Source organism: Protomyctophum bolini (assembly GCF_963924005.1).
Source record: "Protomyctophum bolini genome assembly, chromosome: 8".
Taxonomy (NCBI): Eukaryota; Metazoa; Chordata; class Actinopteri; order Myctophiformes; family Myctophidae; genus Protomyctophum; species Protomyctophum bolini.
The window spans coordinates 21,022,433-21,040,371 of record NC_137869.1 but is presented as its reverse complement, the minus strand read 5'-3'; the positions used below and the strand labels follow the sequence as shown (position 1 = coordinate 21,040,371).

At 45.6% G+C, this 17,939-nt stretch overlaps 1 protein-coding gene across 1 annotated transcript in view; it reads left to right on the top strand.

The window, feature by feature from the left end:
- Positions 1–17,939, top strand: part of cpamd8 (C3 and PZP like alpha-2-macroglobulin domain containing 8) — an 83,005-nt gene that overhangs the window by 61,938 nt on the left and 3,128 nt on the right. Inside the window, exons 38-43 of the mRNA XM_080771212.1 lie at positions 1,162–1,249; positions 6,422–6,496; positions 8,287–8,392; positions 8,918–9,028; positions 10,580–10,792; positions 13,488–13,562. Coding sequence (XP_080627338.1) covers positions 1,162–1,249; positions 6,422–6,496; positions 8,287–8,392; positions 8,918–9,028; positions 10,580–10,792; positions 13,488–13,562 — 668 coding nt within the window. The remainder of the gene's footprint in view (positions 1–1,161; positions 1,250–6,421; positions 6,497–8,286; positions 8,393–8,917; positions 9,029–10,579; positions 10,793–13,487; positions 13,563–17,939) is intronic.

The window sequence follows — 17,939 nt, the reverse complement described above, 5'->3', positions numbered from 1 at the left end:
GAAATGTTGTGTGGACAATTAGACTAAAGCTTGTTCCCTGAATTATTATAGTATTAAAGTCTAGGGTACGCTATTGTGCCTTTCTTTGTTCTTAGTATAAAATGGTGGTCTCAAAAATCACTTATGCACTTTGAGCAAAAAAAAGTGAATTTGTGTGATGCTCGCTAAAAATGCGACAAAATCTATATTTTCTCTGGGTATGTATAAAGTAAGTATAAATTAGGCTTTAGTGTGAAAAGGATCAAAGTTCTCTGGTCCAGTGTTGTTGAGTAACACTCTGCAGGGAGCAGTATTATTCCCATAGATGAAAATGTCCAGTAACGTGCAAGGTCTAAACTGTAGTAAAAATAAAGAAATTTATTTCGACATAATCCTCCTCTTTACCCCGTCGAGGGGCATAGGGCGTCCACCAGAGCTCTCCATCTAACTCTCTTCTGGGCCTGGGCCTTTTGCTTCCTGCCAGCTCATTCCAATGTTCTTTAGGTCCTGGAGAGTGGAACGTCTCCAAGGTGTTTCTCGGCCTACCCTGTTTCCTCTTCCCCTTTATAATGCTATTATAGTTTTATAATGCTGAAAGACTATTCTCCACGGTGGGAAATGTCTCAGGCCCCTACCTTTTGTGGAAAATCCACTTTTTGTCCAGAAAATAAATGTAAATGTAAATGGTAAATGATGCATTTATTTATATTGTGCCTTTATGGCGCTTTACATAGATTGTGCATTACATTCACCCATTCCCACAAACATTCATGCATGCACCAATGGCAAAGGAAACCATGCATGGCACCAATCGGCACATCGGACTAGCAGACAGGTATTATTTCTTATTTACTCAAGCGCCACCTACAGATGCTAGGTCAATGATATTTTCTATATTGACCATATACTCTTTATTTTTACTACAATTTAGACCTTGCACGCTACTTGACATTTCTGTCTATGGGAATAGAACGCTGTTCTTGGCAGTCATTAGAGCGAACTCGCCAAAGCTCTGGGCCAGAGCTACGTCTACTCCTGGTTGGCCTCAAAACAAAACATGTTTACTGTATTTATTTTACATAGAGTTTTGTAAAAAGAAACACAAACACGACACCCCTCTCACCCTCCCCTCCCTCTACTCATCACAACAACCACACGTGTGTGTCCGCCTTGTCTTTCTAGGTGGCTGCACTCGGGTTCGTCCAACATGGCAGTCATGGAGGTCCCCATGTTGTCTGGTTTCCGAGCCGACATCGAAAGCCTAGAGAGGGTAAGGTGTTACCGAAATCAACTCTCTCTCTCTCTCTCTCTCTCTCTCTCTCTCTCTCTCTCTGTGTAGCACAAAATCACATAGACACAAGGCCTTATCGTCATAACCCGTTTAGCGTCTGCTAAATGCCTAGATTGTAAATTGTATAACCATGAACCACTGAAACCCTATTTACTTAGTTGAACGGCATGCCACAGGGGTCTATTCTCCTTTTGTCATAGGGACTGACCTTATCAGAAACGTGAACCTCTACGAGTCTACGGGGACCTATTACAGGTCACAGACAAAGTCAGAGAGAGAAGGATTAGGCTGGCTGGGTAGGCTACTGCGTCCTGGCAAAAATAGCTGTTCTAAAAGCTCACAACACTGTGCTTTTAGGACAGATATTTTTGCAGATGTTTTGCCCCAGAAAAGGGACACTAGTTTTCATGTCCACTTAAACCCTATACACTATATTGACCCCCAGGTGTCTATACTTTTCCAACTTATTTTTTCCCCTCGAGTCTGTGGGGAATCTCTTTACCGTGATACAACGATATACAACCTCACTACAAGCTTGTACTTGTAGATGGGCTATTTCTGCCAAATGTTCGCCTGCTTTCGCCTATTGTATATGCACAAGTTCAAAATCTGAATGACAGTCAGGCTGAGCGGAAGATGATAGTCAAACAGACAGACAGAGAGACAGATGGGGCCCACATCTGGAGAGCATTTGAAGAGAGACAGTGTGACATGGAATTCATCAGCGCCCTCCTGCTTCCATGTGCACATGCTCACACAGGAGGCGTCCCGCATTGCAGTGTTTCCTAAGCAATGGCTCGGGACCCATTTTTGGCATACTACCGGTATGCCTTTTTTACGTTTCCTACAATTTCTTTAAATCATTATTTCTAAAGGGGGGAAAATCCATTGCGTCACTTTGTGACTGGCTATTTTCACTATTTATCTACCAGTAAGATGCCTGGGTGACAGCAGACTACTGGGCAAGTGCTGGTGCTTTGGCATGAGGGGTCAGATCAACATATGGAATGAATTCTGTACTGGCTATAATATATAGAGTGTGTCTTGAGCGTACAGTGTCAGCTCCATATATGGAGATCTAAGGGTGGCAGCTTGGGCAGTGTCTTGAGTGTGTCCATATATGGAGCTGGCCTGTTCTTACATCACAACACTCCATAATTGGGCATGCCTGACACAGAATATATATAGGTAGGAATAAAGGGACACAGGGAGACAGTTCCAGAAATCTCCATAAATGGGCATAAAAGGGACACAGACAGATGGATGGAATGGGTACTCTGACACAGGTACAATGGGTATTGCATAGCCGGGTGGGGCATGGATCTCCAACTTCCATCGTTACTGACTCGGTGCTCTACAGCCGGGCACTGGTCTAGTTTCTAAAATGGGTGCTGAAGTGGTTAATTCATTGTGTATTTTTGTTAGTTTGGGTTCCATCAAATCTTTTGGGTCTGGACTGGAGATGAAAGCTTTGGGAACCACTGCCATAATGCACGCAGCTCAGCCCCCCGTCCCCCCGCACCCCCCCACCCCCACCCCGCGTGCAACAGAGAGGTGTTGAGCTGTAAATATTTGTTCCAAGCAGGAAGGATTGAAGTGTTTACCTGAAATTCTCTTCATTGTTTGGGACTGAATGTCCAAAACATTTCCTCTCTGCTGAGTGCATTACTTCCCTTCAAATGGGGTCAGACTGTGTGTGCGTGCGTTTGTGTGCGAGTGCGTGTGTGGCCTCGGGCGTGCGCGTACATGCATGCAGTGTTCATGAACTTTTAAAATATGTTTTTAATATGCAGTGTTGAATTTTCTGCACCACATCTTCAGAGTTGCTGTGTGACAGTCTGCGTATACACAAGCATGAGCTGACTGTGTGTGTGTGTGTGTGTGTGTGTGTGTGTGTGTGTGTGTGTGTGTGTGTGTGTGTGTGTGTGTGTGTGTGTGTGTGTGTGTGTGTGTGTGTGTGTGTGTGTGTGTGTGTGTGTGTGTGTGTGTGTGTGTGTGTGTGTGTGTGTGTGTGCGTGCGTGTGTGTGTCTGCACTTGTGCTGTCAGAGTCATGTGGATGCTCATTATGTGAGGGGGTTGTCATTTTTATGGGCACCTTCAAGTTTAGTAGAAGAGGGGCCACACAGCCCCATCTCTGGACCTGAGAGGTTATGATGTCTCTGGGTCAGGGGCCACAGGGCCTCCCTGCTCCTATAACACTAGCACCAGGTCTGAACCCTGGGGGTCACAGACGGACTGGGACCCACAACAAGTCCCATTTCCACCCTGTGTGGCAGTGCTTCTCAAAGGGGCTTCCTGGGTTCACATGGGGCGCCCCAGCAACATTTGCTAATGTAGCAAGCATCAACATCGGTTTGACCACTTTAACCCATAATATCTACAAGATAGAAGATCCGCAAGCCCACAACGCATTGGAGTGCGACGCGCTGTGGGATCTGCTATTTTCAAACTGGCACAACATATTTTCAGATGGGGGTCTGTGGCCAAATACATTGCTTGACATGAAACGGTTTGAGGATGACTGCTGTGTAAGGTACAGTGAGGGCTGTCTGCTGTGTAAGGTACAGTGAGGGCTGTCTGCTGTGTAAGGTACAGTGAGGGCTGTCTGCTGTGTAAGGTACAGTGAGGGCTGTCTGCCAGAAGAGAAGAGGAATTGTGGTTGATTTGGCGAACAGATTCCGAGCTGCGCTAGTGAATCTGTCGGCAAGGGCATTCAGAAGTCAGAACGTGTATGTATACATTGTTGTTAGTGGGAATGATAACATAGACTTCCCACCGTAAGAGGAGAGCTGAGGGCCAACATAATGAACATACAGCCCAACCAGAGGCAAATTCAAATGGAAACACCAGAGGGTGCTGTTTTTTACTCCAATGAATTCCGTAAACTCCTGGTGTCCCTATTCGCCAATAGAAGTCTATGTAAGAAGAGCCACCATTGGACTGGTCCCATGAAGTGAACAGAGTTGTCGTAACTTGGTCTTACTCTATGGCTCTGCATGGACCAACAGTGGGGGTTGTCATCAGAAGCTCATTACTGCAGTTATAGGACCTTAGTCTAAACACCCCACTACCATCTGCCTCTCTATATCAGGGGTCACCAGACATGGCCAAAGCATTTCGGGGGTCCCCAGCCAATATGACGCATGCAGTATAATTATTGTCACTGTTTGACATACACATTGGTACAATCAAATGCATATACTGTCTGTGTGTGTGTGTGTGTGTGTGTGTGTGTGTGTGTGTGTGTGTGTGTGTGTGTGTGTGTGTGTGTGTGTGTGTGTGTGTGTGTGTGTGTGTGTGTGTGTGTGTGTGTGTGTGTGTGTGTGTGTTTACACAGCCACCCCTGCTAGCCTCCCTGCCTGTTTTACTGTTGCCTGCCTCACTGCCACTCGCATTCCTCAATTTATGGCGGCAAGCCTGACTTCCACAGTCATCAGGTCTAGTTGTTCTCGTGGATGCTGCCAGGGGTCATCGCCATGTTGACTTGTGGTGGACATTTTTGTCAAAATAATATTTTTGCCACAGACATACAAAATGAGCGGACAATAATATTACCAGAAACACATGAAGAGATAGCCCTTAATGAACAGGTCTGTAACTCTCAGAGTTATGGGGGTCCTTGCAAATAACACATAGGAACCACTGTTACCCTACTAGTGGACTCATAATGTGCCATAGTGTCTCTCCAATGTCCTGAAGAAAACCTGGAGACTGTAGGGCCTTATGATCAAAATAAAATATAATAAAATAAATAAATAATAAACATAAAATCTAAACTTTGCCACGGACGAGGCCAAGATCTTTGCCATGGAGCCATTTGTCTGTGTATGGACTAAGCATGTAACGGTATACCGTATTATGGTAATACCGTGGGACAACGGTATTGAAACCGTGAGATTTCCGAGCTGACCGTATTTGTTTTTTATTAATGAAAATTCTGCCCGTGGGCCCGACTTTGGACTTAAAATTCCCAGTGAAAATGACTTAAGTTACAACTGCACTTGAACTGCTGGGGTTCAAGTGGTCAAGGCCTATTCAAAGACTTTCAACAATATATAACAATATACTTTCAACATTTCAACATACTTTTTTTAATTGAAATGTTTTGCCCATAATGACATGCAATGAAATTGGGACACCTAGGTTGAAAGTGGTTGCTGACTGTCAATGTTTCAGTTGCTGCGTATGCAAATTCGGCTTTTTGTAAAGAAATTGTATAACGCACATATGTTTTGCATGTGTGTGTGTGTGTGTGTGTGTGTGTCTTGGTGGCGCCAGCTCAAACTGCGTAGCTCATAAACCCCTGTTGTCCAAAGGTCTGCCACCTTCTACAAAATGAGAATTCCCCCTGTGGGGAGAATTAACACTTCTCACCTTCCATAAACGGGTGCGCGCGCGCACACACACACACACACACACACACACACACACACACACACACACACACACACACACACACACACACACACACACACACACACAGAGAAGGAGCTATGTGTGTGGGTGGATGGGTGGGTATGAGCATGAAAACAGCATGGCTGTTTTTCACCACCTGTGCGCAACCTAACACACACACGCACATATTAACTGTTTATATTATGATTTTGGGTGTGCCAGTACAGTACAGTGACAGTACAATACAGTAGAGGGACCCCCACACGGTAACTCTGTCATTTCTCAACCGTTTCGGACATGGGGCGGCTCGCCGGATTCGGCCCTGCCCCCTGGGCGTGGTCCTGTGGGTCTGGAACTTCCGGGTACCCCCCCGGGGACCCCCACACGGAGTTGCACCACTCACTTCACACGGGTGTGATTCTTTTATATTACTACTACCGATTTTGTCCAAACATCACACCAATCTGTAGTTCGTTGCACATTATCTCTATATGTCATGTGATCAAGACAGATCTGTCTGTTTTTCCATATTCCATCCTGATTGATTGAATACTTTATCGGCAGAAATGTAAACAGTACAGAGTACGGTCAAACAGGCATCCAAAGGGATATCAACATTAAAGCTAACGCTGCAGGTGCTGAGCAGAGGCAGCATGTTTTCTAACAAGAACGCAGCTCTCGTGGTTCTAGCAGTAGTTTGTTTTTGATGTGTGCTGGACCCTGCTGACCTCTGTGTCCTCTGTGTCCTCCAACAGCTGCTGATGGACAAGAGAGTGGGTCTGAAGAGATACGAGCTGGACGGGAGGAAAGTCGTGTTCTACTTTGATGAGGTCAGTTTAACCCACATATCAGTGATGGAAAAAGTATCGTATAGTAAGTATCAATACTGCATATTGTAGAAGTAGTAAACTTTACTTGAGTAAAATTACAAAAGTATTGGCTTCAGAATGCACTTTAAAGTACCAAAAGTAAAAGTACTGATTGTGCAGAATTAAGTGGTTAATGTATGTTTTGTAATAATAATCAAAATCTACAACTAGTAACTAAAGTCTTCAAATAAATGTAGTCGAGTAAAAGTACAATATGTATAAGTAAAAGTATTAGAAATCAACTATGCAATCCACCATCATCCAGCATTTATAACATTTGCCCTGCCTCTCCCATATTGGGCAACTAAAAGTCAGGCATCTGTTTAAGTTGCTGCTGGTTACCAGAAAAGGACAAACAGGCACTTAACACAAAAACTGCTCGTGACGAAACGTTCCACCAATTAGAATCCAACCGGCAACTGCTCTTGGACGAACGCGCCGTCATATAAACTTTATTATTAATATCAAACGGGATTGCTGATTTCTTTTTTTTTTTTTTTTTTTTTTTGCTTGGCCTTTCCTTCTTCAGCGATCCTAGTCCGGTTTCACGCGTGCGCACTGCCGTTCACTTCTTGTAACGGTTGTATACAGGGCAGGCTGACTAAAAAGCTGAATAACTCTAAAACTACGGAGCTCCATGGTTTTGACAAAACGCACGATGTTGACGCAAAATATTTTTTCTAAAATGGACCCCACAAACGGACTTGCATCACACTAAAACCAAGTACATCCAGGTCGGCAGTCAAGCGTTAGCTCTTGCATCCACCATGTGGCAGTGATACGGTTTTAACCCAGTCCCTGGATGCCAACAAACCTCTGCCCCACATTTTCCAGAACGGCCTGTTATAGCACCACCATGAGGCAAATGTTCACATTTTGACCTATAACTGCACCCATCTGCGTCAATGTACACTCTCTAGAGGCCGGAAAAACGTTTGCCCTGCATTTTTCACATCTGCCTTTTATAGCGCCACCAAGAGGCCGACTTTTGTAAAACACATTTTTTTACATTACTCCTCCAGATTCTGTCCAAAAATCCAACAAATCGTTACACAGTATATATCTATAGTCACCTTTGGCTTCCAAAGTTTGCAGGATTGGCTTGTTTTGAACAAAAAGCCTCAAACGCAGCATGCGAAATCTTTCATGCACTTTCTTACTAGGCTGAGGAATAAATCCCACCCTTTTCACACTGGCCTGTTATAGCACCACCAACCTCCAGGTGGATTTTTGCAAAACACAAAGAAGAAATGGCACTCTATTCACATTGGCCTATTATAGCGCCACCAGGAGGCCACAATAACCTGACCTGGCCTGGTGGAGACCTGTGCACTTTTTCTAGTTTATTTGTGTTACCGTTACTGTTGGGCAGAGGGACAGTTTGGTAAATTATTGCCCTTCTTCATCATTCAAGAGTGTCATACAAAAGTAGTAGAAACAGCAGATCTACAAGCCCACAATGTGTCGCAATGTAATGTGTTCTGAGCTTGTAGATCGGATATTCTCACCATTTTGATCGAAAGATTCATTTAGTTTTACAAATATTTTTCTGCAGTACCTATTTTATTCGTTTAGGAATCTATATTGTCTTTTATCTAGGAGAAGAAAAAAAAATCCCGAGGCTGCATGCGGATGGAAAAACAATTGGCAAATAAAGAAATCTTGAATTTTGAGTATTCTTTTTTTCCATCTTCACATGAATTGTTTATTGATTCCTGCTTCTGTGTTCATGTGTGTGTGTGTGTCCTCAGATCCCCAGCCTGTGCATGACGTGTGTGGCCTTCCAGGCAGTGAGGGAATACATAGTGGGCAAGACAGCGCCTGTTCCGGTCAAGGTCTATGACTACTATGAACCAGGTGTGCCTCTGATGAATATTTTTAGCACCGCTCTTTAACGAGTCACAGAGTAGGAAAACCCTGTAACTCACTCTGATTTATGAACTTGGCCCCTTTCTGAGGAAATTGGAATTTTCAAGTCTTTTCGGTTATTGCGCGTGCGCGTGTGTGCGTGTGCGTGCTTGCTTGCGTGTTTGCTTGCGTGTTTTGTGCATGCACTAATCCAATGGTTTCCAAAAATGTTAAGCTCGAGACCCAAAAGAGAAATGTGATCCCCGGGACCCGAACTAGTGAAAATAGCCGTTCTACAAGCTCACAAACGGCTATTTGCCAGATTCTCAGTTCTCAAGTATTATTTGACAATTTGGCCCATTTGGTATTAAAAAGGTCTTGAAAAGTCATTCAATTGTAACTTTAGAAATGTGCAGATACCCTAAATACACTTATACTGCAGGTTGTTTACTGAATGAGAAAAGGATGTTGTAATCATCTGGAGACCAACAGTTTGAGCACCAGTGCACTAATGCACTAGTCTGTGTGATGCAGCGTTCGAGGCCACCCGCTTCTACAACGTCAGTGAGAGCAGTCCGCTGGCCAGGGAGCTGTGTGACGGGCCCACCTGCAACGAGGTGGAGAGCTCCACCAACCAGTGGATAGGTGAGCTTCACTCTACACCTCACTTGGTTTTTTTACAGATATGTTTTTGGCTTTTTCTGCCTTTTTTCATAGGTTGAAAGTAATTTGACAGGAAATGGGCAGAGATGGGCATGGGGGAGACACACGGCATCAGCCTGAGCTCACAAGTTGCCAAGATCGCTAACAGGATGATCTTCAATCGTCTTAGACCAATCTTAGACCCGCTACTGAGAAACTCACAGAACGGCTTCCGCCCGGAACGAACAACAGTCGGGCAGATACTGGCACTGAGGAGGATATTGGAAGGGGTAAGGGAGTGCAACATGTCGGCGGTGATCACATTCATTGACTTCCAAAAGGCTTTCGACACCATCCACCGCGGGAAACTCATGTGTATTCTACGTGCCTACGGAGTACCAGAAAATAGGACTTCAAGTACCTCGGGCCTGGACTGCCTCAACTGAACAGGATCTGAAGGTTCGGAGAGCACTTGCCTGGAAAGCCTTACACGGGATGAGGAGAGTGTGGAAATCAGGCATGGGAGAAGACCTTAAGAGGTGGCTGTTCATAGCTACTGTGGAGTCAGTACTGCTGTATGGGGCCGAGCATGGACCCTCACAGTACAACAGGAAAAAGCCCTGGATGGAGTCTACACAAGAATGCTACGAATGGCACTAAATGTGGTCCTCTATGGGGACCTACCACGCGTCACGGACAAAGTCGGAGAGAGTATGATGAGGCTGGCAGGGCACTGCGTCAGGCACCCAGAACTTGAGGCAAGTAAATTGACCCTATGGGAGCCAACCCAGGGCAAAGCCAGGAGGGGAAAGAAGCGTACCACCTATGTAGACGTGCTGCGGCGCGACAGCTTGGCTGACAACACTGCAGAGCTCAAGAACCTGATGTTGGATAGAAATTTGTGGAGGGCAGCGATCCAGGAATCCCGAGTTGGTGTTGGCTAGACCTCACTCTCGCAGCAAGATGTAGCACTAGATTTGTTTCAAATGTAAAGTGCGTTACAAATAAAATGTATTATTATTTATTAGTAGTGTACAATTTGAGTATGTCCTTCTTCACTCATTTATACTTCTACTCCACTACATCTCAAGGGCAAATATTGTACTTTTAACTCCACTGGGATAATTTTAAACTTAATTTACAAGTTACCGTGTATATTTAGATTATTATAAAACATACATCAACCAATTAAGCCCTGTTTTATACTGTGGCTCCCGCCCCCATCCTCACCACAGTGCCGACTGCCGCCCTAAGTGGACAGGGATGCAGTCAGCACGATGCATCGGAAGGGGGAAGGAGAGAGAAGAGAATCAGCATGATGGCAGTTTAGATTATATTGTTACTATATGACAGCCCGGTTCTCTACATATTTTATGAATGGAGCCCATGTTGTATCGAACTTATCTCTTGCACCGGTTACAGAGTATCTAATCTTTTCCAACTTTAATCAAAGAATGAGCCAATCTACAAGCTCATAACATTCTACTTCTTTCACCACTGCACGCAACCTACACGCACATTGATCTTTTTTTATCATTCTCACATCTTCTCCAGGTTTTGTGCAGGGGAACCATTGTAACAATGTGTTTGGCTGCCTGGAGGAGGAACAGTTTGAGCGCTGCACCTGCTACAGGGACTGTGGCTATGACGGGGAGCCGGTTTGCGGGTCGGACAGACAGCTGTACCAGAACCAGTGTCAGATGGAGGTGTTTGCCTGTCGAAATGGGACACGCATCGAACAGGTCCCCCTGTCCCAGTGTCCTCAGAGTAAGTGTGTGTGTGTGTGTGTGTGTGTGTGTGTGTGTGTGTGTGTGTGTGTGTGTGTGTGTGTGTGTGTGTGTGTGTGTGTGTGTGTGTGTGTGTGTGTGTGTGTGTGTGTGTGTGTGTGTGCATCTGCGCATGGATGTGAGATGTGAAAACAGCTGTCCAGGTGTTGTGCTGATTGCTGGATGAGTTTTGGTAGAATATATACACACACACACACACACACACACACACACACACACACACACACACACACACACACACACACACACACACAACTCTCTCTAGCTCTCTCTTTCTCTCTCTTACTCCCTTTCCCCTGCTCCACTCTGCTATATTACAGGGCACTCCAAATGACAGAGTGCTTTTGTCCAGCCCTTTGAAAACCCTGTTACATTCCTTTCCGACGCATAGCCCAACAACAAAAGGAGCCTTCATGTTGCAAAGCAGATTGGGGTAAAAGGCACAGACAAAACTTTGGTGGGAAAAGGACCCAGTTTGTGCCAAGTGGGTTCATGGACGTATCAAACTCGTGTATCAAAATTAATATCTATGTATTCACACCTCCCTGCACGTTGTTTGTGTGCCCATTTAAAAAAAACAAAAGAAATACACTGTTTGTGTCCACACAGCTTCTGTCCAGGTTCTGGCACCTTGCTGTACTTTGAATGGTCACTATGCAGATTTACATAACCATTGTTATGTAAGCCTTGTTGCTTACTATTGGTATGAAAAGGTTGTTCAAAAAGCCTCATAGCGATACAGAAACTTTTTTTTGCGACCAACTGATGTCCTTGTTCCTGGTCTCACAGGGCCTCAAACAGTCCAACTGATGTCCTTGTTCCTGGTCTCACAGGGCCTCAAACAGTCCAACTGATGTCCTTGTTCCTGGTCTCACAGGGCCTCAAACAGTGAATCATAGGTTAGCCAACAGCACCATCTAGTGTAAAAGACACACAAAAAACTGTCCAAGCTCATGCTTGGCACTGTGGGCCATTGAAAAAAAGGTGTCAAAACTAGTCCTTGTGAATGCAATGAATGAGTTAAGGATATTTCCAGGGTGTCTCCTTGCACTAAATGATTGATTGTTAATCATCAGCATTATTACATTAAATTCAACTGGAGAATGTCAAAGAATAACTATTCTGATCTGAGTTTCACTGTCAGACTCATCCGAAATGAAAATGTAACTGTCTGTAAGAGCAACTAACTCCACCTCCTCTCCCCTGGCGCAGGCAGGGCAGCATGGCTGCAGCCTGCACTAACTCCACCCCCTCTCCCCTGGCGCAGGCAGGGCAGCATGGCTGCAGCCACTAACTCCACCTCCTCTCCCCTGGCGCAGGCAGGGCAGCATGGCTGCAGCCACTAACTCCACCCCCTCTCCCCTGGCGCAGGCAGGGCAGCATGGCTGCAGCCACTAACTCCAACCCCTCTCCCCTGGCGCAGGCAGGGCAGCATGGCTGCAGCCACTAACTCCACCCCCTCTCCCCTGGCGCAGGCAGGGCAGCATGGCTGCAGCCACTAACTCCACCCCCTCTCCCTTGGCGCAGGCAGGGCAGCATGGCTGCAGCCACTAACTCCAACCCCTCTCCCCTGGCGCAGGCAGGGCAGCATGGCTGCAGCCACTAACTCCACCCCCTCTCCCCTGGCGCAGGCAGGGCAGCATGGCTGCAGCCACTAACTCCACCCCCTCTCCCTTGGCGCAGGCAGGGCAGCATGGCTGCAGCCACTAACTCCACCTCCTCTCCCCTGGCGCAGGCAGGGCAGCATGGCTGCAGCCACTAACTCCACCTCCTCTCCCCTGGCGCAGGCAGGGCAGCATGGCTGCAGCCACTAACTCCACCTCCTCTCCCCTGGCGCAGGCAGGGCAGCATGGCTGCAGCCACTAACTCCACCCCCTCTCCCCTGGCGCAGGCAGGGCAGCATGGCTGCAGCCACTAACTCCACCTCCTCTCCCCTGGCGCAGGCAGGGCAGCATGGCTGCAGCCACTAACTCCACCTCCTCTCCCCTGGCGCAGGCAGGGCAGCATGGCTGCAGCCACTAACTCCAACCCCTCTCCCCTGGCGCAGGCAGGGCAGCATGGCTGCAGCCACTAACTCCACCCCCTCTCCCCTGGCGCAGGCAGGGCAGCATGGCTGCAGCCACTAACTCCACCTCCTCTCCCCTGGCGCAGGCAGGGCAGCATGGCTGCAGCCACTAACTCCACCCCCTCTCCCCTGGCGCAGGCAGGGCAGCATGGCTGCAGCAGTACAGAGAGACGCACAAAGAGCATCATAGTAGTCTGTTAAAAGTAACTACTGTATGCAGTGTACCTGTTTATTAACCTTAGCACTGATGCTGCTAATGTTATGAAAACAATTAATTCTATTAGTTATTGTAATATTTCCATGAAGCATCGGGGCATTCTTTCACGCGTTGTGCTGCATTGTGAGCTTGGAGAGCCATTGTCACCTGTTCTTATCAATGATGGAAAATGACAGAGAGAACGTACTATCTCCACTTGAGCTGGATTCGGGTAAAGTGGTGACACATGCAAGCAACTGACAATATATATATTAAAAAAAAAATTACATTTCGGACGTAGGTGGTTTCAACCCGACAGCAGAGATATAATAGTTAACACACCGTGAATAAGTGTCACTAATTGTGTGTGTGTGTGTGTGTGTGTGTGTGTGTGTGTGTGTGTGTGTGTCCTAGTGGAGCCCACGGTAGGGTACAGGGAGCCAACCGCTGTCCAGATAGCTGACCAGTCACTGGAGCCCGTACCCCCAGGTACTGTATATCTCCAGACTTCCATAAGACTCCTTCATCTCTCAGACCCATTTTAGGGCCACTAAACCTTGTCTCCCCATCCATCTCACTCCTCCCACAACCCCATGTTCTCTACACACGGTACCCCATGTTCTCTACACACGGTACCCGTTCTCCAGCTCCCGTCTTAGGACTTTACAGGAATAGCATTTTCTTTACATACCATTCTTTCTTTTCGAATTGATTGACCTATAGCACGTTGCAACAGAGCATGTGTTGTTTGGGTGCTGTGGCTTTGATTTACCTTACTGTGGATATAAAATATATATTATATACAGTATATACCCATTAAATGTAAATGTGGATTTTATTATGGTAATACGACTACGGCTATACTGTAGCTGACTATTGATGCGTGAAAATGGGCAGCGGAGAATACCAGGATACCATCACTATTGTTGACTGTAGTGTTGTTGTAAATCGAATGCAAAGAGCTGTAAAGGATAAACATGCGCTGATGGTCAAGTGCTTTTCATGGAATAACGGAGCACATAATAATGAATAATGGACCACAGGGGTCAGTTCTGATACTATCGTTAAATGAACTGTTTGCATGTTGAGGAGGCAATAAATGTAAGCACTTTTACATCGTATGGAAAAGTGTCCTCTCCGCCCCCTCACTCTCCTCTCATCACTATCATCACACTGCCTGTGCTGTTGGGACATGCTCCTGAGAGAGAGCGAGAGAGAGAGAGAGAGAGAGTGTGTGTGTGTGTGTGTGTGTGTGTGTGTGTGTGTGTGTGTGTGTGTGTGTGTGTGTGTGTGTGTGAGAGTGTGAGTGTGAGTGGATAAAGGGGAGAGGAACAGGCATGCCGTAATCGCCAGCAATTTGCACAGGAAATGACATGGCAGTAGTTATAGCCTGTATAAGAAGAACGTTGTACAGTATGTTATATTGTCTCTGTCGGGCAGAAACCTCCTATCTCCATATTCAAACTCTAGTGTGTGTTTCTTTTTTTTTCATGTTACACAAAAGCATCAAAAGCTCCCTGCGTTTTGAGCTTGAAAAGTAACTGAAAGCAGAATCCGGTCGAAATGACTAACCAATCAGGAAGTAGACAGGCAAATCGACCAATGGCAAATCATCTAGGAAAATCTTTGAATGCAGATTGGGGCCCCTAGATGTGTCAAAGACAAAATAAATTGGGAGCGTTTTACACATTGCTGGCTGTCTGAATACCAAAAAAAGGTCATTAAAACTTTGACATATTATTGATTATAGCAGTTTGTTTTCAAACAAGACATTTATCATCAATACTTTTTTTCAAAGTACAGTTTGAACTTTTACTTTACTTTACAGACTATTTCTGTTACACTGCTCTGGACTTTGCCATGAGCTCTGATCAGATGGTATGTGCAGATAGCACGGCCCAATAATTCCAGCCAGGATGTTATGATGTGTGCAGCGGGTAGGATGTGTGTGTGCAGCATGTAGGATTTGTGTGTGTACAGCAGGTAGGATGTGTGTGTGCAGCATGTAGGATTTGTGTGTGTACAGCAGGTAGGATGTGTGTGTGCAGCATGTAGGATGTGTGTGTGCAGCAGGTAGGATGTGTGTGTGTGTGTGTGTGTGTGTGTGTGTGTGTGTGTGCAGCAGGTAGGATGTGTGTGTGCAGCAGGTAGGATGTGTGTGTGTGTGTGTGTGTGTGTGTGTGTGTGTGTGTGTGTGTGTGTGCAGCAGGTAGGATGTGTGTGTGCAGCAGGTAGGATGTGTGTGTGTGCAGCATGTAGGATGTGTGTGTGTGCAGCATGTTGGATGTGTGTGTGCGCAGCAGGTAGGATGTGTGTGTGTGTGTGTGTGCAGCATGTAGGATGTGTGTGTGTGTGTGTGTGTGCAGCATGTAGGATGTGTGTGTGTGCAGCATGTTGGATGTGTGTGTGCGCAGCAGGTAGGATGTGTGTGTGTGTGTGTGTGTGCAGCATGTAGGATGTGTGTGTGTGCAGCATGTAGGATGTGTGTGTGCGCAGCAGGTACGATGTTGCTCTGTTACATTTGTTTGGCTGTGTGCAGCTATTAGCTACTAGTTACTTTAGTTGACTATTAAAGACTAAAAGAGCCAGAAGGCAAAGCTCTCCGTCTACCGAGCAATCTTCGTTCCTACTCTCACCTATGGCCAAGTGTGGGTCATGACCGAAAGAATGAGGTCGCGGATACAAGTGGCCAAAATGGGTTTTCTCAGACGGGTGGCTGGCATCTCCCTTAGAGATAGGGTGAGAAGTTCAGTCACACCAGAGAGACTCGGAGTAAAGTCGCTGCTTCTTCGCCTGGAAAGGAGCCAGCTTAGGTGGTTAGGATGCCTCTTGAGCGTCTCCATAGGGAGCTCCTCAATGCACTGGGAGGAGACCCCGGGGCAGACCAAGGCACAGTTGGAGTCAACACATCGACTCACTGGCCTTTGGAACGCCTCGGGATCCCCCAGGAGGAAGTCTCTAATGTTGCTCTGGAGAGGTAGTTCTGGAGCTCTCTGGTGGAGCTGTTGCCCCCGCGACCCGACTACGGATAAGCGGTTGAAGATGGATGGATAAGACTAAAAGACTAAGGGCTGTATTTTGCGTGTGATCAATGCCATTTGGCTATTCTGAGTGGCCAAAGAGCATTGATCACGCCTCCAGGTCTTAAGTTAAGTAATAAGACCTGGTACTTAAGACACGCAAAATACAGCCCTAAGATTTTAATATTTAGTCGACTAAGGGCCGTTTGCACCAAGAAAGATTAAATAAAGTTTAGTTTAGTGTTAATCAGGGATTTGTTGATCAAGGATTAATTTTAATTCGAGTTGTGTTGCACCACTTAATTTTAAGCATTGCTCAACAGATCTGTGATTAAATCCTTAACCTGTGATTAAAATCCATTAAACTGTGATTAAAACTTTAAACTGTGATTAATTCATGGATTAAACTTTGTTGTGTGTCCGCCATCTTGGTTTTGCGCTGTAAATAAACAGCAGCAGTCGTGAGCATCATTAGCATTACTATTTCATTCATATTTGAGAATGTTTAAATTATAGTGCCTGCAGCAAAAATATATATAATAATAAAAGTCGTCTCGCTCGCTAAAAAAAACAACAGATGTATGGTCACTCCGTGGTGCGTGGTAGGTTTATAGATCTGTTCCGTCGATCACACACACCACCACTTCCTCCGATAGTTTCCCAAACAACAACAAACACGTAGAGGTATATATGCTGCCATGTTGTTTTCAATTAAACCTCCTCTCCTGCTGGTTTAGAATTAATCCCTTATTGATACTTAAATCAAAGTTTAAAGTAGTGGTGCAACAGGATTGACATTAATCCAGGTTTACTGTGAAAATTAAAACCAAGATTAAAAAAACAAAACTAAGATTAAAAGGATGGTTTAAAACTAAACCGGATTAGTGAAAACTAGGTTTAAAGTTTGGTGCAACTGGATTAATAGATAAACCTTGATTTAAACCAGATTAAGGCTTAATCTTTCTTGGTGCAAATGGCCCTAAGACTAAACAATTTCAGATGACTAGAATAGGAATAAAACTAAATGGTGTGTTATTCACAAGACTAAGACTAATTCTGAATTTGCTGTCAAAATTAACACTGCTCGTGTGCCTACTGTATGTATGTGTTGTCATAGCATCTCTGAATGAATATGTGCCTACAGATGTTGTGTTCAAACATCTGCGCTCGCGCACGTGCGTGAGATGTGGGATGTCATGCGCTAACTTGTTCCCAGCCTGCAGCAACCGATAACTTCAGCACACAGAGCTGTTCTCAGTCAAAGGTCTCCTCAGAACAAAGGCTGAGGCTTCACACTTGCCACAGGAATGCTATTAAAGTGGTGCTGCAGCGCATGTGCGTGCGTGCGAGAGCGCACGAACACACACACATGAACATGCGCACACACACACCCCTACATTAAATATGATAACCCCCGGGGTGATTACATGGAATAAGTACTGTAAAAACACTGTCATTGTAAACCATTACAATGTGCCCGCCAAGTGCATTTGGGAGTGTAATAGGTGAGTGTGTATACTGCGTGCCAAAGAACTGACACTGTTTGCTGCAGCAGTAGAGTATACAGTGCATGCTGGGGCTGTGGGATTAGCTGCACTGTGCAGGCATGTCTGTCACGTCAGTGAATTGGTGTCCAATCAGTCTCAATCAAAAATGTTTGACGTGTGTGTGTGTGTGTGTGTGTGTGTGTGTGTGTGTGTGTGTGTGTGTGTGTGTGTGTGTGTGTGTGTGTGTGTGTGTGTGTGTGTGTGTGTAAATCACTGATGTGTTATATGTTCCTGATCCAACTAGTAAGAGGGAAAGCAGGTTTTATGTGAGAGAGTAAAAAAAAAAAAAAGGTTTAATA